Raw genomic sequence first — 19,605 nt, forward strand, 5'->3', positions numbered from 1 at the left:
AGTACCACCTGTAGGCCTGGCATTCTTACTACAGCGTTTTCAGTCCATCAGCGTTTCCGTGTAAATGCTGATTTTTTTCACTGCGTTTTAGCGCTTTCAGATGAAACGTTGTCGTGTAAACAGGGCCTTAGAGACAAATGCCAAAATGGGTTTTGTCACTGGTTGTGGAAGTCATTTGTGTTTGTGCTTAGCATGTAGGACAGTTTTTGCAGGGGATGACAAGTGATTAATGTTTTTTTTAAGAAAATCAAATTAAATGTAGAGTGCAGGTATCAGCAATTGTTATAATAACCCTGAATTTTAATTACACTTTACTGGGATTTGGCCGAGTCAAATGAAGCCAGATGTGGATGCGATTTAATTATTATTATTTTGTTTTTGATGCTTAGTGCTATGTTTTCTTCAAATGGCTGTGGTGTGAGAGGTGAAAAGGTCGTGTAGGCAAAAGGAGTGAATGGGAAGTGAAAGCTACTTGCAGAGGCTCACACAAACCCTGTATGAGTCAAACATGTATACCTACACATATCCTTTTTAGAGAAGTATTGTCTTCACTCGAAAACAGGAAGAATGAGACAGAGCATGGCCCCAACTTGAAATAACAAATGATGAAAAGTGCATTGGGTCACCTACTCAAGATGTTAAATGGAAGTCACACACAATGTTTGAGGTTCTTTTCTCTGATCCTTCCGTGTGTGTGTTACAGAGCAAGAAACCTCAGGTGAAAACTTTATTAACATGTGATCTCAGAATAAACTATAAACTCTGAAACCAAACTAATCCTGTCCTTGTCCTTCCAAGGAAAGAACACAAATTACAAAAACCTTCACCATGGTATAACTGTAGTTCCCTGAATGTCCCCTTGAGGCTGGCTCCGAAAGCAAGGTAGTTTCATCTATGTTAACTTTCCCATTTCAATGAGCAGTATGACCATTTTTAGAGCTTTATTGTCCGTGGTGAACAAATCAGTAGCTGAGCAGAATAAGGTGTGGCAGTGTTGCTTGATACAGTACAGTACTGTATATTGCAAAACAACAAGAAATGATACAAAATGATGTCAGACAATAAGATCTAGTACAATACAACATGGTCCAAATTACTTCAATACAAAATGATTTGATATGACTATAAACTATGTTAGAATATGATAGGTTACAATGTGTTGAGACACAGTAAGATGATACAATTTCAGTCCTTTTCAAACAAGGCGATGTAATATGGATAGGGTAAAATGGAAAAGGGGATTATAGAACAATATTCTAAAATATACATTATGCACTATGATAAGACATGATACAATGTGATTTGATACAAGATACAAAGTGTTGGGGTAGGACACAGTACAACAAGATTCACTTAATTTTGTCAGGCTTAAAGCTTCCCAAAGAATCAACCCCCACTCTGGAGGTTCTGGGACAAGATCCTCTACTCCCCATTTTGTCTATACCGAAGACATTTTTGGCCAATGCTCTTTAAATAATCTGAGTTTCTTGCATTCATTGTAACTTTGTTGACAGTTACAACAAAGGACACTTCCGCAGCAAATGAAGCTGTTTCTGGCTTTCAAAGACCGCAAACCAAATTATAATCCTACAGGGTAAATAAATCAGTTCCTATTATAACCCTCCAGGTTTTGGGTCTCAGGTCTCATGGTGGCTGCTCTCAAGCTCTGCCAGAATCTGGGGAGCTGGTTGTCATCATCAGGCCACTCCAGATATGTCTTAGAGTTCATGACCTTTCTCAGTTTACAGAACTTTTTGGGGATGGTCTCTTTATCAATGGGCTCCAACAGAATCAGCACAACTGTGTCGTCATTATGATCAAACAGTCGAAAATGTGTGTAGTCCAGCTCGTACTTGCACCACTCACTCTTGACAAAATGCTGTGAGAGGACAAACAGAGTTCGATGGCTCCTCTCTATGGCGTCCATGATGTTGTCCAGGATCCAGCCTCCAGGTACAAAGTCTCTCTTGTGAAGGCAGAGTCGGAAAGGAGGCTGGGCCTGCTCCAGCTGCGGGACCAGGTGTGCATCCACCCAACCAGAGTCCATCTCACTGTAGGACACAAAGGCGTCATACTCAAGCTGTCCCTTCTTTAACTTTGGCTTCCTCTTTGCTCTTAGCCAGGTCCAAGTCATCTTTAGATACCACAAAACACTGAACTTGTGACACAACCCTGCAATAAGCAGAATCACTGCAAGGATACCAAAGCAGAGAAGAGAAAAAGCCAAAACCACATGACACTCAAACACCGACAACGTTACATCTCTGACACTCGTTCCTCTCTCAGCGTCAGGGGAATCGCAGATATATGACCCAAACTCATCTCTGATTGTGACCTGATGCTTTGTCACTTCTTGCGCCATGAAAGCTACAAAGTCACATGAACAGACATAAGTGTCTGAGCTCCCCTCCAGACTCTTCAGGTTTTCATACGCATTCAGGACATTAGAGCTTAGAGTCTGGAGGCTGTTGTTCTGAATGGACAGAAACACAAGGCCAGGGTAGAAGGAGCCATCTGGCAAACTGATGAGCTTGTTTCCTGTGATGTATAACTCTGTAAGAGAAGGCAGCTTGACAGTGAATTCAGTCAACATGTTGTATGACAGATCAAGAATGTGCAGACTTGCAGGCAAACAGGCCGTCACTTTTGTTAAACGTGACGAGGAAAGGTTCATAAATGTGAGACTGGGCGGCCAGTTACAAGTCTCAGGCATTCCTTTTACAAACTTATTTCCACTTATGTCAATATTTTCAAGCTTTTGTAGATTGGCAAATATCTGACTGTTGAATACAAGCAAGTAATTTCGGCTGACGTTCAGGGTTTGCAGACCTTGGAGCACATCTTTACCATCACACAACATATTACTTAGTGCTTGATCAGTTATATGGTTTTCACTCGTGTCAAAATACTCTAGGTTTGAAAAATGGCCCATTGAAAAACATGGAATGCCATTCAATTTGCAATTTATCAAAGACAGTCTGTGCAACACTTTCACCACAGGCAACAAGGGAAAGAAGGCTGGAAATTTGTAGAACCAAGGGATATCAATATTTTTAAAAATGGCCTCCTCAAACTGGCCATTTTTTACAGATAAAACTATTCTCAATAACCAAAATTTCAAATTTTCTTTATCTGTTGGAGTAAGAGTTGTAAAATCTAAAATTTTGGAATCCTCAACTGTGATCTTAGACAAATTTGAGCCTGACATCTGACCAATGAGTCCCAATAAGGATTGTATTGTCATGTTCACACGTTTTAAGATGAGGTTTCTTGTTCCACCGTCTGAGAGCACACGAAGTGGGGACATCTGATCAATTGTGTTAAACCAGGTGTCAGTAAATGTTGGGGTTGTGTTTGGGTGAACAATGTCAGACAAAATATCCTCTACAATTTTTCGATTTCTCATAAACGGGTCATACAGACTGAGTGTTATACGCTGGACTGGCCTCATTTGGCTCAAACTTCCCTTTGCATAGGATTCAAGTTTCTGTCCATCAAAAATAACTTCCTCAAGACCACTGAGGCCAGAAAAGTCACTGTTTCTGACAGACTGATAGAAGGGTCCTCCAAAACAAAGGCTTTTTAATCTTCTCAGTGGTTGGAAAAGATTTCCTTCACCCAGTGTTTTATATATATTCCCTAAAAGATTTAAATGTTGAAGAGAGGAAAGGTTTTCAAACCAGCCTGCAGATAGATTCTTCAGTCTGTTAAAGGACAAGTCCAGTTTCTCCAAACCTGTGAGCATGGAAAATGCCTGCTCCTGGATTGTTTGGATCTTGTTGTTGTTCAAGATCAAAGACCGTAAATCAGTGTATCCCTCAAAGTCATTTTTCTCTATTGTCCTGAGAGTGTTGAAAGACAGATTGAGTTCAGTGATGAGCCATGAAGGGGCTGCAGGGACTCTGTCCAGGTCTTTTTCTGAGCAGTTCGAGGATGTTTGTCCAAAGCTGTGACACTGTGGTTTGGAGCAGCTTTGTTGCATCAGCAGGATAAGCATGAGGACTGAAAGGGGTGTCATGGTGAGTCCCTACAAAGCATAAAAGACAAAAATCATTAAAGCTCCTGGGAGGAAATTTCTGCTTTTGTCAATGTTGGCAAAAAAAGAAAAATCCTCCTTTGGTCATTAGCACTTTACTCACTGTGAATATTTGGTCTGAAAAAATTAAACAAAATTAAATAATGGAAAAAAGTCTGTTTCTCCTGTTTCCTGTAATCTGTCTGGTTTGACAAATGTCCCTTCATAGCAGGTTCAGCAATAGAAAACTTTATTAAAGGAAACTGTTAGTCTCATATCTGATGTACTTGTTTTCTTTTGCAGCTCATAAAAAGACTTTACTGTTACAGCCAATCTGAAAGAAATCCTCATGGGAGCTTTAACCAGGCCTGTTTTTGTTTTTGTTTTTTGCAAGTTTTCAAAGTTAAATTGTAAATTCAGGTTCAACCTTAAAATTCTGGCTTAACCTACCAAACCACCTCAACATAATTTGAGATAAATAGGAATTTGAAATAATGGCTGACAGGAGTGACTGTAATGCCACCTTATGTTATAACACCCCAATATGTAATTTTCACTTCATTTTACAATAACGCCACATTTTGTAATAGTCTGCCACATTTTGTTATAAAATTCTTGAATGCAATATGTAATATGTATATGTATGTATATGTAACAAGTTCTTACTCATTTCATGCAGAAACACGCCATTGGTAATAAATGACACAATATGTACGAACTTATCACATAATGCAGCAATGTTTATTACATATTGCATTCAAAGATTTCATAAAAAATGCAGCAAATTACTACATAATGCAGCATAATGACAAAATGAAGGGACATTTATCACATTATTACACACTGAGGCGTTATTACAAACTGGGGCGTTATTACATAGTGCGGAATTACAGGGACAATCATCTTTGGCTGTAGAATTAATAAAAATAATAAAGTGATTAATTGAAATTTTTTTTATAAATTTTGTTTAAATGCTACTTTATCTTTCATCTGTATTTGTCTTAGCTTAGGATATCCAAATCTCACATGTAATTATAAAAGTTGTATTTTTCAGTGGTTGCCTTAGTGCCTATATACAGAGCCCAGAGTCCTTACACCCTTCACTGCATTACATTCCTTACACTGTCCTATCATCTCAATGAAGACATAAAAACTGTCCCTAAAATATATTTGAACAACTAGAGAATTAGAGAATTACAAATTCATGTTATCAAACTTAAATAAATTTACAATAAATTTTGATAACACATTTTAAATTATTCAAGGGTTAAATCCAGGTTTTTTTTTAATTTAAGATTAAGTGAAATTAAAAGTGTCTGCTCACAACAGTCAAAATATTTAACAACTACTCCAACAGCTGACTGAAAAGCATAAAGTATGACAGAGCAGAAAACAGTATGCATCCAAACAAAATAACATACCTCTGTCCAGTGTCTTAAAGGAGAATTCTTCCTTACTCTGAACACAATCCTAGCTTGAAACTGAGAGATGTGTCAACTGATACCTTTTCAAGAAAATGTCTCACCTGTTCAAGTTACTTCCCCTTTCTCATAGGAAGTAGAGCAACAGTAAAATTTAAAATGAGAGATGGTTCTATCTAGAACACACACACACACACACACACACACACACACACACACACACACACACACACACACACACACACACACACACACACACACACACACACACACACTCACACACACACACACGCACAGGTCAGCCATATGTGTGCAACAGCAGCTGAATCAAGGTTTAAGAAAGTAGCTTTTAATCATTTGCATTGGCTACAGTTTTTTTAAATGGTATGTTGTTAAATGAATGTGAGAAACCAACTAAAAACATTAAAAGGAAATTTCCACTGTCAAGCAGAAGCTCGCCTATTTGTGTAAATTTGGTATATGTTGACACGAACATGATGAAAATGGGATAAATAAATATCAATTCCTCTGGAAAAGTCCAGAACAATGCTAAGTCATATATTTGTATTTTCCCAACCCTGACACATTATTTAAAACTGCCATACAGGAAAAACTGTACATTTAACTATTTCCATCTCTTGAAATGTGTTATCATTTTATTTGATCAAAGATATGACAGGATTTTCTCTTGTATAATTTTCTCCTTGACTGATAAATAAACCTTAGAAGTACAAATGTCCCACTCTCAGGCTCTATGTAAGGATGACTCAAGCGGCTCAGTGTATACAGGTGGATCAAACATATGGGCAACATGCTGTAATGGTTTTATAGCATAAAAAACAACAACATATTGTGGTCATAAACTATGAGTAAAAGGTGCTGGTGTGGTAGTGTGTATGTGTGTGTTTGTTTAATTTTTTTTTCTTTTACAGCGTTTTCATCACAGTGAACACAATTTTTAATGCTATTAAACTTTCACCCCATCATTTAGGACTTTTCTGACTTTTTTGAAAGTCAGTGTGAACTGGACTGCTGGATTTTCCCGTTGTTGTTTTTGGCTTTGTGATTCATGGATTTAAGTCAAACAATATTTTCCCAAAATAATGACAGATGCATTTTTTTTTTTTTAAGTTTTGGAGTGATGGTGTATTTTTTTAGAGAGCTTTTTTTATTTCCAGCATCTTCTGGCTGCAGGATGCTTGCTGCTTGGATGATTTCTCAAAGTAATTTTTCTCTATTGTCCTAAGAGTGTTGAAAGACAGATTGAGATCAGTGATGAGCCATGAAGGAGCTGCAGGGACTTGGTCCAAGTCTCGTCTCGAACAGTTCCAGGATGTTTGTCCAAAGCTATGACACTGTGGTCAGGAGGAGCTTTGATGCATCAGCAGGACAAACATGAGGACTGACAGGGGTGTCATGGTGAGTCCCTACAAAGCCTAAAAGACAAAAATCATTACAGCCCAAAGGAATGACGTCACTAATTGAGAACGTTTAATGGAAAGATGGTAAAGGAAGTTTACAAAAATGGACATCAGTTCCAGACAGTGGATGTCCCTGTGAAGCCATCTTCACCATATGGAGCAACAGTGGAGCTACTCATTACTGAGTCACTTCATATCTTAGTTTTTTTTCTTAAAATTTTTATCAGGAATGTATTTATTAATTACTCTAGCTGACAACAAGAAGTATGACAGAGTACCAAACAGTGCATAAATAAAAAAAACATACCTCACTCCTGAAGAATTTTCTCTCGTTCTCATTGCAATCATCGCCAAACAGAGAAGTGTCAGCCTGTTTGTTTTCCAGAAAATGACTCACATATTTCCCTTTGCCTCATTATTAAGCAGAGAGGTAAAAAGAAAACGAGAAGTTGGTTCCCTCTAGAACAACAGACAGGTGTTTCTTTGTTGTCAGTGCAGCTGAGTGTGCAAACTGAACCAAAAACTAGGAAGCAGTTCAAAGCAGAAAGTGCATCACAACTTAGGGTAGAAAAGCCATGGTTCGAATCTGTCTGAAATATTTAGAGGATTGAGTTTTTTTGGAGTGTGCGGTGGATTACAATTGGAAGTTGGAAAAGTTTTTTTGTGAAATCTCAAGGCAGAGGCCTTTTTGGGGACAAAGCAAAGTTGAAAGTCTGGTATTTATATTTTTGGTTGTATGAAGTTTACATTTGGTGGTTAATGTTATCTAGTAAAGGATAATAGTCTGAGGATGGTTATGTTAAACAGAATCCTGACAGGGTGTGACAAGAACATTTTATCCACTTTTTAAGCCAGCTGCTGAATCCCACACAGCGTAGTGGTTTATGTCCATTTTTTTTGTCAATTTTAGTGAAATCTTTCATTCTGCTCTTTATATGTTTTAACATTCTTATCTAGTTTTGGTCAAATACTGATTCAGCATTTCAACATATTGTTATCTGATTCTTTCTTCTTCTTCTTCTGTATGTTTTTTGTGGCTTGCCATAACTTCTTCAATTTTTCACCTATGTTCACCATTCAAATCTTAAACTATTCACCTTCTTCAGGACATGGGTCCTTTGACTTTTCTCATCTCTAAATCCGTAAACGTTTTAATTTATTCCACTTTTTCTAACAAAATTTGCCAATTTAAAATGCATGCAAAACTTCAGCTTCACTGCCTAAATCTCCCTTAACTTTGAGAGCAGAATTATTTCCACCTACACACTCCATTTTTGCTTTAAAATGTTCACAAATCTTTCAGCTATTCATGTATTCAGTTTTTGAGATTTCACTGATTAAGCAACACAAACCTTTACTAAAATCACTGCTCTTTAGCTTGCCGTCTTGCCAACATTCTTGATCTACAGACATGTGAAGCACAATGTGTATTTTAGCTGTGTTCATAAGAGTCTCCAGATTCTCATGGTGCAGACACACAAGAACTTTCACATGCACTCATTTACTGATACTGCCATCCCTACTACAGTTAAAATACCACAACTTGTTCTTTACCATCACTTATTCTGCTTCAGACACTACAACTTTTTTCCACAACTTATACTACTTAAACTACTTCTATTTCATTTTCTATAGCTTTAACCTCTATTTCTACAGTTTTTACTATTTCTTCTGCTTCTTTTTCTCCATTCCACATTTTCAGCTCTGTTTACTGCTTTTGGCGTTTTTTTTCCTTCTTCAGCTTCAGCATTTCAACACATTTGCTGCAAGGAAATGAAATTTCTCTAGTTTCTGCATGCTTCTTCCTTTTCTGTTTACTGTTGTCTGCAAATAACCACCAATCAAAAGTTTTATGTCTCAAAATAATTTGTGTAACATAAAAGACATCCTCTGTTTTTTACCAATAGTGTTGGAAAATGCTGCTTTTGCCACATTGTCAACAGTAAGAGGTAAAAAACATAAACTATATATTTCAAAGTTTAATTCCCATAGTTATGGGGCTTGACCAATCAAATATACAGCCGGGTGATAGGTATTGACTGGTAAGTGATCTGATACATGTAATTTGGCAAATACTGTATTATTTAATTAAAGAAAGAATGACTTCAAGTACAAAACCTTTTTTTTATTTTCTATGGTCAAAACTGCAAAACATCTAGAAAAATATACAACAAATGCTTAACCTTTCACAACATTTAACATTTGAAAATGGGAACATAAAAGAAAGGGAATATTCACATTTTCCCCATTAACGATAAAAGAACATTCATTTTTATTTCCTTTCTTTTACATATCAATGTTTTATATGTTTGCACTCATTGTTAAGGTCTGCCACAATTTTTGTCATTTTAAACATCTCCGCAGTAGCCAGAGTCGTTGGAGAGCTGTGAGTTGGAGCTGCGGTTGGAGGAAGAGTTCCAGATGTCCAGGTTCATGTGTGGGCCGAACGGGTTGAAGCCAGGGTACTGGATGGGAGCGCACCTTACCTCCGGCTCCCGGCTGAAGGGAGAGTGAGGTGGGGTGATGGGGGACACGGGGGAGATGGGGGCAGATCGCTCAGGTTGGAAGTGGTGGCTCTGGTAGGGCTCACTCTGAGGGGTCCAGATGGATCCAAACAGGCTGGACATGGGGGAGAGGCTGCGGGTCCCCGAGAAGTATGGCTGTGACAGGAGAAAGGAGAAAGAATTTAAGCAGTTCAACCAAAATTTTTAATGAACTTTGGCTCATTTGTGTCCTGTTCAAAGAAACGGTATCTTTGGATTCAATTTCCGTGACACTTTCTAAACTTATGCTCTCATTTAGCTGCCTGCTCTCTGCAGTGATGACCTGGCTGTCGTTACAGTTCAGAATCTCATTTCCTTCTTTTCAGCTTCAATCAGTTAAATTTCTTAACTCAAAACATTAAACTCCTCTTTGTCCTCAGCTAAATATACCATCATATATTCCTGTGTAAATCTTTAAGTTGCATGTCATGTGAAACCCTGTTTGATTCCAGCTACAGAGCTGTGATGTATTATTTTCCAACCATTCTTCCAACCTACTGCTGTGCATTTCTCCCTTTATTACCATTAATCTCATTCAACATATATAACTTAATGAGGTGAAATAATCTGAGTAAATCACACTGACTGGATTTTTTTAACCATTAAACAAAGTAACAGATAAAAGAATAGAGTGTTTTGTTTAAAAAAACAAACAAAAAAAACTTAGTATATTCCTGGGAAATCTATGACTATAAGATTTTAGGGGCACATGGCTTGGGCAGGCACTCTGTATTTGAATTCAAATATCTTAAAATTTAAGGAAATGCAAGAAAAGCTCCATTTCTAGATTGTTTATGAAGCAGTATCTATTTGTGCATGAGCTGAAATACACCTGTCCACAGATTTACTGCAACTTAGATCAGAATTTTGAAAGTATGATGGTACAGCAATAATCTGCCTAAGTTTTTAAATAGCAAGCAGAAAAGTGCACCCTGCACTGACCATCTGTACAAAAAAAGAAGAAGCTCCAAAGAGAGAAGTACAAAAAATAAAAAGGTTTAAGAGAAACTTTTGGTTAAATGACTACAAAGTAGTCTTGTTCCTCATTTTCAAACAGGAATTTGCAGCAGAAAGAAGTACATGAGAGGACAACTTCCCCTTATGGTGTTGAAGTCACAGCAGATAAACCACTGGTGCTGTTAATGTGAGTGTTAGGGTGTTGTATGGAGGCAGGATGATGAGAGTAATGTATCTTAATACGGGTGTAAAGGGGAACATGACCTCTGATTAACTCAGCTCATGCTCTGAAGCCTTGTTTGTGCTACCTATAATTTCTCAACTGTAATTTTATACTGCAACAGAAGTCACATAAGTATTGTCACAGTGGTACCAAAGTTGAGCTCTAGTTCTTCATCATTTTCTCTTTGGTTCTGTTTATCTTTCTCAGCTGCTGTTGACAACTCAGGTAAAGCTTTGTGTTTGAACTGTGTTCATTTATTTGAACCACAGTTGTAACCAGTATTTCGGTTAAATATTTTCACCACATCCTTCACATCTTTGTTAGTGCAACTGATATCTGTAACATTTGTCAATTTTACAGGTGATTTTCTGAAGTAGAAACATTTTAACTTAAAACTTTAAAGTGTTTATCATGTACGAGTCAGGTAAAATTACAGATCTTAGAGTAGGAACAGTTCCTGAGAGAAATGGTCACACATTAACTGGAGGCACCATCTCAAATGTGAATCTTTTCTGTGTTATATACGATCTACAGTGAATTTGTGAAAAAGAAAATGCAGCTTGTACTTCAAGCTTCAGAAAGTATTCAAGTGCAGGCCTCTTATATTTGTAAAACATATTTCATTGCAAGAGCCCAGTACCCCTCTGAACGTATTGGATTAAGTACTACATAAATATGTTTGTCTCTGCCTTCCTCTGGCTTGGATTACAGACTGAAATGTGGCTGGAGAGCAGTTGGACTCTTTAGCTTGGCGATTCATCACCTTGCTGCCCACACAGGCTGCTGTTTCCCAGGCTGAGGGCGATTCCTGAGGCTGTTCCTCACTCCAGCTGGTCTGGCTGCAGTGTGCATTCTGGCCCTCCTGACTGGGATAACCACTCGAAAATGTTGCGTTACCTGCAAGATTACACATACAGAAATTACATCCAGAGAGATCACTTCTGAAACATTTCCTAAAAATGTAATTTTACTCTTCTTCTCATTCCAATTTGAATTCACTGTTAAGTCATGTGTCTGTACCTATGTAGTTCTCTTCACAGTAGGTGTAGGGACTGTTGCAATGGCTGTTGGCACTACTCCAAGTAAACCTGCAGAAAAAAGGAAACACTTCATGCTGGATACCATCTCCAACACTGATCGAATGAACAGCACAGACAAATAACTTTAGTTTTGTAAAGGTCGTGACAAATAATTACAGGAAACCATGCACTCAGAAACCTACCCGTTGTATGATGCGGTGGTCGCTGGTTGAGGTATGTAGGGCAGAGCTTCAGTGGTGTTGTATCTGAACTCATTTGTGAGTGGGATGGATGGAGGAGTCCACATCTCTTCAGGCAAACACTGACCTGTCAGGTCTAGAAAAACATGATCGTATTTCAATACATGTCAGAAGTTTCGTCAGTCTTTTTGGATTGAAGACACAGACAGCTGTTCTTTTAACAAGTATGTTTTGACAGTTAATGTCTTCACCTGTGTTCCTGTCCACTCCTGCAGCAACAGCAGCAAAACTTGGAGCAAAGCTAGGAGCTGGAGGATCTGGGCTTTGGCAAACTTCTTTACGGTACAGGATGTTCATGCTACGGGAAGAGATGAGGTCACAAGTGAAACTAACATATGAGAATCCAAGTTTAATACCAAATTAGTCTTTGTTAACAGTGATTCACAGTTATACACATCTTTTGTTGAAAATCACTAAGAACTTTATTAAAGAGCATATTTCTGAGGAGTTTTAAACAGTCAGTGTGTTTAGGTGTTAGCTGAGTTACCTATGAGCCTTATAGTTCATATTCATGTTCTGGTAGCAGTCTCGCTCTACTGGGTAGACACCGTACTGCATGGATTCCCCTGTGAAATAAAAAGAGAATTAGTACTACAGATAAATCTTTAGAACAATCCAGAAATACTAACACATGGAAAACATATGAAACTAAGGTGGGCTTTACACGAGTACGAATTTCTACGGCTCCGGTAAAATAAACTATCGATCCGGTGATATTGACACAAGGAGACGCATATTTGTCCATGACTCCGCACCTTTTTTGAAAACGGGTCTGCAGGTGGATATCTGCGTATTCGTCTTCATGCCGTACTTGGTATAAACAGATAAGTCCGGAAAAGACAGTGACCTCATAGCACCCCTCCTACTCCCCGCCCCCCACCCACGTTGTCACACACAACAACAATAACAAGCAGCTACAAATATTGCTTCGACTATTATATCAACATTTTCTCAGAGAGCATGAACAACACCAGCTATGGCAACAACAACAAGTGCTCGCAGCATGTTACGCGTGCATGAGCACTTGTTGATGTGGAATCCGCCTCGGAGCAGAACCAGACGGACAACCCGATGACAGTTTTGCGTTGTCATGTAAATGCACAAGCCTATGCACAATACGATGTGTAAACAGCGATGCACGTTTTGATGCCTACATCAAGACGATACGGGGCCGTCCTCGTGTGAGGAGGGCCTTAAAAGGATGTCAAAAGCTGTAGTTCTCCTGGTGAGACAGTGCACAAGTCTCACTTTTTCTAGATGAGGTAGTGCAAGCGTGTGTCCGAGCACTCGGGTCTTTGTCCCCCTCCATGCTGCTGGCACTGCTCCAGCTGCCCCAGCTCCCTCTGCTGGCCCTCACGCTGCCTGATGAGCTGCCTGAGTCTGAGCCAGACTCACACACGCCACCGCCTCGGCGCTCTGTGGGGCACTTCCGCCGAGTACGAGCAGGACACACACCTGCTGACAATTGGAGCAGAGTGACATTAAAAGGGTGTGTGAATGCAGATGTAAACTAGTTGTAAGCTAAGTGGTAGAATGCATCAATGGATAGCATTTATGTTCAAGATTATGTTCCCTTTACAAATAATATGTAAGTAGTAATGACAATATAGGTTTAGAACAGCTGGACTGTAACACACACCGTTTTGTTTGAGGGGGCTCTCAACGCTCTGTCCAAGCTTTGGTGCTTCTGACTTAGAGCCGTTGCAGGAGCGGTTCCTGTTGCGGGTTCCACTGATGCCGTGGTCCCCTGTTTTCCATTCAGGGTCTTTCTCTCTCTCTGGCATCACAACCACATTGTGCTCTGGAGCACTGTACACAGAGGATATTACAGAACATTATCTTGCTGTTTGGGGTTTCATTAGAACGAACATTGCTGCTTGACTTAGCTACTTGTTCCTTTTTTTGGGGAAGTTACACAACCAGGGTAATTATCATATAACAAATAAACAGCAATAAAAAAAACTGTACATTTATTTTTGGATATAAATGAAGCTGAAATGGGGATTACCTGGAGGCATTTTCTGTCTTCCTGCGACTCCTTCTTCCCTTATTATTTCCTGTGACAGTGCCAGCCTCTGCATTCTGTGCTTTCTTCTTCTGCCCTTTCTCGTTTTCTCTCAACTGTGCAAAGGAAAAAAATAACAGTATATTTTTTCAAAAAGGCTCTGGGTTGCATGTTTTTCAAGGGCAATGAATACATGAATAAGATAAATGAATTTGACTCCTTGCATACCTCCATTTCAGTACTGTCCCTTTTCTCAGAGTCAATCTTCTCTGCATAGTGCTCGGTGCAGCTCTTATCCACAGGGCTGCACAGCAACAGGCCTGGTCTGGGTCCTGGACTTAAAGTGACATTATCTGGGAAACCAGCAGGCATTTCCATAGGAAACATAACAGCTGCTGGCACTCTTTCCTCTATAGTGCTGTGGGGATCTTCTTTAAAGTCTGCAGGTATCTTTTTGTCCATCTCACTGATGAAAGCTGGCTCGTTGTTGTTGCAGATATCAGGGTCTGGAGTCAGGGGAGGGTCTGGTGTTAAGTCTTCGTGCTCTTCATCCACTATCACAGCTCCAGCTGCTGTGCTGGACGAACTGGACTTGTACTTGGTGTAATAGAGTGAAACCTTGTGTTTCTTCTGTGACTGGGACGGGGTGATGGATGATCCTTTCTTTGAAGACTGAGGACGTGGAGCAGGGCTGTTGGCCAAAGCTGGAGAGCCTCGCCCCTTACCTTTGTCTGAGGTGTGCCCGGTGTCGACATAGCTCTTACAACTGCCCTTAGTTTTACTGCACAAAAAAAAGACAAATGTGTAACTAAATGTACTTCAGTGCCAGGAATAAAGCATACAGTTGCACGCACACTGGACTCACTTCACTCCATTGGGTGTGATATTATTGACGGGCCCGTTATCCCGGGACAGGACAGAGTTGTGATTGCTCCTGATGCTAGGAGTTGAAAACTCATTCAGGATGTACTGGGCCTGATGGAAAGCCATCAGACATACACCAAAAAGGGAGAAGCTGAAACGAAAACAGATACAATGGATAAGACAAGATTGAATCAAAATTTAAATACATAGATAACATAGCATATCATACATAATAGACCATGTTTTTAAAAAAAAATCCTAAGTGAATTTGGCAGGACTGCAGGAACAATAGAGTACTAACCATGTGAAGATGAGTGTGACCACCCAGAAAGTTTCCTCCCAGCTGGGACCTGGGACCACCTGAGCGCAGAGAGGCAACATGTGGTGTGGCAGAGTCACATTCAGGGTGAAAGGGAAAGCGGTGCCACGTGATGTCACCAGGGTGAGGTCCCTGATCACCCAGGAGGAAGTGAAATCTGGGGTGAAACTGAGGACACAGGAAGGTAGAGAAAGTGAGAGACAAAGAAAAACAATGACAGCAGGTTTGAAGAAAGAACAAAATGACAGAATTGACAAAGGAGACACAAGTTGCGAGGGAGGAAGTAAAGAAAACGGATAAGGAGTAAGAGATGCAGGTAATGTCCTGGCAGCAGTTAAAAACCTTGTTCTTATGATTTCCATAACTAATATGCAGGGTAGAAGAGGTCATATGGCAAAACTATACAAACATTAAGTCTGAACAGTAATGATTAAATCTGCTGAAGACCAGAGGAAACTTACCCAATGGTGATCTCAGAGGAGGTGTTGTGCTCGAGGCTGAAAGGGCGACATTGCAGGACCTCAAATCCAAACCCCTGGCACTTGTATCCGTTTATATTCATGGACATGACAGTCAGAGGAAGCTCTCCTGCATTCTCCACTTTAAAACTCTTCCTAATAGCAAAAAGCGGCTTGTTGGTGCGCAGACCTAGAAATGACAAACAGGAACCATTTGTTTGATGAATTGCCTTATCTTTCAGTTAGCAATAAAAAGGCACCGTTGAAACTCATGGCTTTGTAGTCATGTAGTAATATATAGTTAAATCATTTATCTCACCGTCTCGGCACTCCATGAGAGTTGACTGAGGCACGTTGAAGCGTAGAGATGCTCCTGGGCCAGGAAGCTTGCCCCCAACTCTCAGCAGCTCTTTGGCCCCATGGCCCTGCACCGTCATCATGTCAAACACCGTCAGGTTGTTTCTACAACAGTGTTTAAAGGATATTAGAGATCATGTTTTGATGAACTAACCCTGTGCTTGACGTGGTGGATAAAAACTTGCTTCAACTGCAACATTTTTTAAAAATACTATTAAAGAGACTTGAGAGCTTTATTGGATATGAGCTGTCATGGCCTTACTTACTTTTCTTCACATTTTTAGAACTTATGATATAATAACTGCAGAGAAATAAAATCTCCACGACTTTAGAAGTATTGTGCATGCTTGCTAAAAATGCATTTAAAAAGATCACTACCTACACCATTATCATAACCTTCATACATATAAAAGTACCTGATGATGAGAATGGTTGAGCTGGGTTTGTGTTCAGAGGGAGTAAAGACCACAGCTACTTCTCTTGCCTCCCAGGGCTGCAGCAGCAGACGCACAAAACCTTCTCCTGTTAGGTCCTCCACAGTTTCATCCCCCTGAACACAAACACACAGGAACAAGGGAAAGTTTTATTTTGAAGGCAATGATTACAATTTAGAACAAAATAACTTCACACTGTCATAATTTTGCTTAAGGGGTCAAAGAGTTAGAGAAAGTAAGATCCAATAAGTAAGTACTGAGACACTTTAGAGTGACAATATAACGATTCAGGATGTTCCCTGAATGTACCTTTGGGGGCGAGGCCGACAGAGAAAACTCTGTACTGCTGATGTTGACAGAAACTGGGCTGATATTAAACCTGTTGATGAAAAAGGGTGTGAGATGTATGGCACTTTGAAGGGTTAGATACTCCTTTCAAAATTCAAAGCAATACTTTCAACTCATGCAAACCATTTGTTTAGGAGTCCCAGAGCCTCGAGTGGGGCAGGGTACGAGGAGAGGCATCGAATTTCTACAGAAACCACAGAAGAGGAAGGATTCTTCAGCGTGAATGTCTTCACCTGCATCAACAAAAAAAATTGTCATTTCTTTGCAATAAATTCCTTTTTCAGCTCAGAAAAATACATCATTATAAGCTGGGGGTGGGTAAGTTTTTCCCACCTTGCTCTCATTGACAGGTGTAGCACCAAAGTCCAGAGGAAGGGATGTCTCTACAGGGAGTCTTGGCCACCTAAGAAGACAAAAAAGATTAACAGTGTTAAACAGTGCACAATGAAAAATGACAGGACACAGATTAGCATGGAAAAATAAATATCTGTGTCATGTGCCTGACCTGCAGGGCAGTTTTTCTTTATGGCTCTGCCAGCGAGAGCAGAGCTCAGCAGCCAGCTTGCTGTCTGTAGCCCAGGAAGAGGTAAAGAAGTCTGGGAGGAGGGAACGCTGCCACTCTGAACGTCCTGGATGGGACATGAGAAAGAAATGAATGTATGAACAACAACAACAATAAAAGTGCCTGAAATCTCTCAAATAGGTTCATGTGCACCATCTTACCTGCTTCAGACAGTCTGAGAGGGCAAGGACGCCCACACTCTCGCTCTGCTTCAAAAATCACCTCTCCCTGCTAACAAAACACATCAGATTTTACCGCATCTGACCATGCGTACTGGTCCCAAAAATAAAACAAGTGTTAAACACCAGAGCTTGTGTTTTACCTTGAAAGGGGTAGAGTGAAAATAAAGAGGGATCTGCAGTGCTGTTCCTAGGCTGGTGTCCAGACTTAGAGTGGACAGCTGGTTGACAGGCAGAGACTTGCTAAGCAGCTGGAGGGACAGAACATGCCAGCAGCCCTGAGGAACCATCTGTGGAACGCTGAAGTTCACAACCTGACAGATAGAGGGCAGTAGAAAGACTTTTATCAAACCCTGTGAGCTGTGTTGGCTTTGTATCATCCTATAAAGTGGTGATGCTTACCTTCATCACTCCCTGTAGCTTCTGCGAGAGGCTGACATTGAGTACAGCAAAAGGCAGGAGGGAGTTTGTCAGCCACAGTTCCACCTGGTCTGGATCTCTTTGTTTCAGCTGTACCAGACTGAATAAATCCCCCCCTGTTTGTCTGTGGAGAGCATTAACACAATGTCACTTTATATATCGTCACCCTATTAAAATAAAGTCATTTCTTCAAGATTTTAGGAAAAAACAAAAAACTTTACCAGAAACAGAGTATATATATTTTCTGACATTCTAGTGTGACTTAGGCAACTTTAAACCTGGCTTAAACTGCCCTTTTATTCCATAGTGCAAACTCAAAACTGAAATTACCCTGAGTTAAATTAAACAAATGTCAGGTAAATCAAATTGGTCGAGAGACGGTCCCTTTTCTCACTTATCCAGGTCTTCTTTGTTGTTGTTGTTTTTTTTTTAACTTAACCCATTTCCAACATCTTGTTTTCACAACTTTTTGAAACCTGACCATTGATTGACCCCTAATTCTGTAAAGCAAACTCAAAACTTAAATAAAATTGAACAAATGTCAGGTCAATCATACACTGAGTAGGCATACTCATACTCATTTCTTTAATTTTAAAACTGCACAGCACATCCCCCCCGTTAATCTCTCTTAACAGGCCTCCAGTAGCAGCTCGAATCAAATTCAAAGCTCTTCTTCTGGCTTACAAAACATAGACAAGAACGGCTCCTGCCTACCTGGGGTCCCTCATCCAGGTCTACACTCCTTCACACCCACTACACTCTGCTTGGGAAAGATCCCAGCCTTGCACAGCGCTAAATCTCTAGCCACACTCTTCTCCTCTGTTGTTCCCAAATGGTGGAATGAATTATCTAACTCTATATGATCCACAGCGTCCCTTTCTGCTTTTAAGGGATGTCTGAAAACTCATCTGTTCAGGGAACACTTAGACACTTAAGCTGACCCTTCTCCTCTTTGTCCTCAGGGGTAGAATGAGTCAGAAAGTCTAAGACCTCACTCTTAGTGAATTTTCAGCTCTAATTACTGAATGTTATTGAAGGTTGAAGTATACTGTTGCAGCAACTAATTGTGGTTAGTTGGATAGATTATTCTACATAAAAAATAATAATAAAAAAATCTTCTTGCACTTAACGGTAGCACCCGCAGCTAAATAACTTGTAGCACTTTGTCGCACCAACTAGGTTTTCCCTTCTGTCTACTTAATTCTTGCTTGTGTAGTGTATTGGACAAAAGCATCTGCTAAATGAAATTGTAGCTAAATTTGTAATTAAACTATAACTAAATTACTACACAACACTACACTCTAGACTTTATGATAGTGAACCCAATCACTCAAAGGTTGAAACTGATTCAAGAATCAGGTTTACAGCCTCTCCTGCACTATTGATTCTGTTTCTTGTTGAAGCAGCCACCATCATGAAAGCTTGTTAAATTGCCCTGAGTCCTACATTTTATCCTAAATCAACTAAATTTTGACTTAGGCTAGGAATAAAATGGCCTAAGACACCTTCTTGACAGACATTGTCCTATAGGGCATAAAGAACACGATCCTTTTAGCTAAAGTTTTAAGCAATTTTACCAGAGATGGCCAGGATTATCAAGAAATGATTTAAGCCAAAAACTCATTTTCATCAAAAAATGACATAGGCCATCATTTTAAGTGGGTAAAAATATTATGCTTTACATTAAGGGGTCAGATGTTCAGTATAACAACTATGGTGCTTCCGGGGAATTGGGGTATTTTTGTGAGGCCTAGTATGCTGTATTTCAACAATAAATCAGTGCTCTTGAAGAGACATATA

The 19,605-nt window shown here is 39.7% G+C and overlaps 2 protein-coding genes across 3 annotated transcripts in view; both read right to left on the reverse strand.

Moving 5' to 3' along the window:
• Window positions 1–1,603: 1,603 nt before the first annotated feature.
• On the reverse strand, window positions 1,604–4,018 carry LOC141800169 (toll-like receptor 2). Its single transcript, XM_074682578.1, has 4 exons — window positions 3,736–4,018; window positions 3,214–3,282; window positions 2,766–3,096; window positions 1,604–2,633 (listed from the first exon to the last, which is right to left on the reverse strand). Exons 1-4 carry the CDS (start codon window positions 4,016–4,018, stop codon window positions 1,604–1,606), a joined length of 1,713 nt encoding a protein of 570 aa, XP_074538679.1.
• A 4,949-nt stretch (window positions 4,019–8,967) lies between these two features.
• The window catches only part of tmem131l (transmembrane 131 like), a 30,013-nt gene continuing 19,375 nt past the window's right edge, over window positions 8,968–19,605 (reverse strand). The window contains exons 13-34 of one of the 2 annotated variants that reach the window (XM_074693850.1): window positions 17,788–17,929; window positions 17,529–17,699; window positions 17,368–17,437; window positions 17,150–17,273; window positions 16,978–17,047; window positions 16,768–16,877; window positions 16,606–16,675; window positions 16,279–16,412; window positions 15,825–15,967; window positions 15,509–15,695; window positions 15,030–15,215; window positions 14,730–14,879; window positions 14,093–14,645; window positions 13,868–13,980; window positions 13,499–13,668; window positions 13,108–13,314; window positions 12,347–12,425; window positions 12,051–12,157; window positions 11,803–11,935; window positions 11,601–11,668; window positions 11,344–11,477; window positions 8,968–9,517 (exon numbers count right to left, since the gene is read on the reverse strand). In XM_074693850.1, the coding sequence (XP_074549951.1) occupies window positions 9,206–9,517; window positions 11,344–11,477; window positions 11,601–11,668; window positions 11,803–11,935; window positions 12,051–12,157; window positions 12,347–12,425; window positions 13,108–13,314; window positions 13,499–13,668; window positions 13,868–13,980; window positions 14,093–14,645; window positions 14,730–14,879; window positions 15,030–15,215; window positions 15,509–15,695; window positions 15,825–15,967; window positions 16,279–16,412; window positions 16,606–16,675; window positions 16,768–16,877; window positions 16,978–17,047; window positions 17,150–17,273; window positions 17,368–17,437; window positions 17,529–17,699; window positions 17,788–17,929 (3,433 nt within the window). In that variant the 3' untranslated portion in view covers window positions 8,968–9,205. Of the gene's footprint in view, window positions 9,518–11,343; window positions 11,478–11,600; window positions 11,669–11,802; window positions 11,936–12,050; window positions 12,158–12,346; window positions 12,426–13,107; window positions 13,318–13,498; window positions 13,669–13,867; window positions 13,981–14,092; window positions 14,646–14,729; window positions 14,880–15,029; window positions 15,216–15,508; window positions 15,696–15,824; window positions 15,968–16,278; window positions 16,413–16,605; window positions 16,676–16,767; window positions 16,878–16,977; window positions 17,048–17,149; window positions 17,274–17,367; window positions 17,438–17,528; window positions 17,700–17,787; window positions 17,930–19,605 lie in introns of both variants that reach the window. The other variant, XM_074693841.1, reaches the window with a different exon arrangement.

This window comes from Halichoeres trimaculatus, unplaced genomic scaffold (assembly GCF_033239565.1).
Source record: "Halichoeres trimaculatus isolate MK-OKI-2021-1 unplaced genomic scaffold, fHalTri1.1 fHalTri1_scaffold_2, whole genome shotgun sequence".
NCBI classification, from domain to species: domain Eukaryota; kingdom Metazoa; phylum Chordata; class Actinopteri; order Labriformes; family Labridae; genus Halichoeres; species Halichoeres trimaculatus.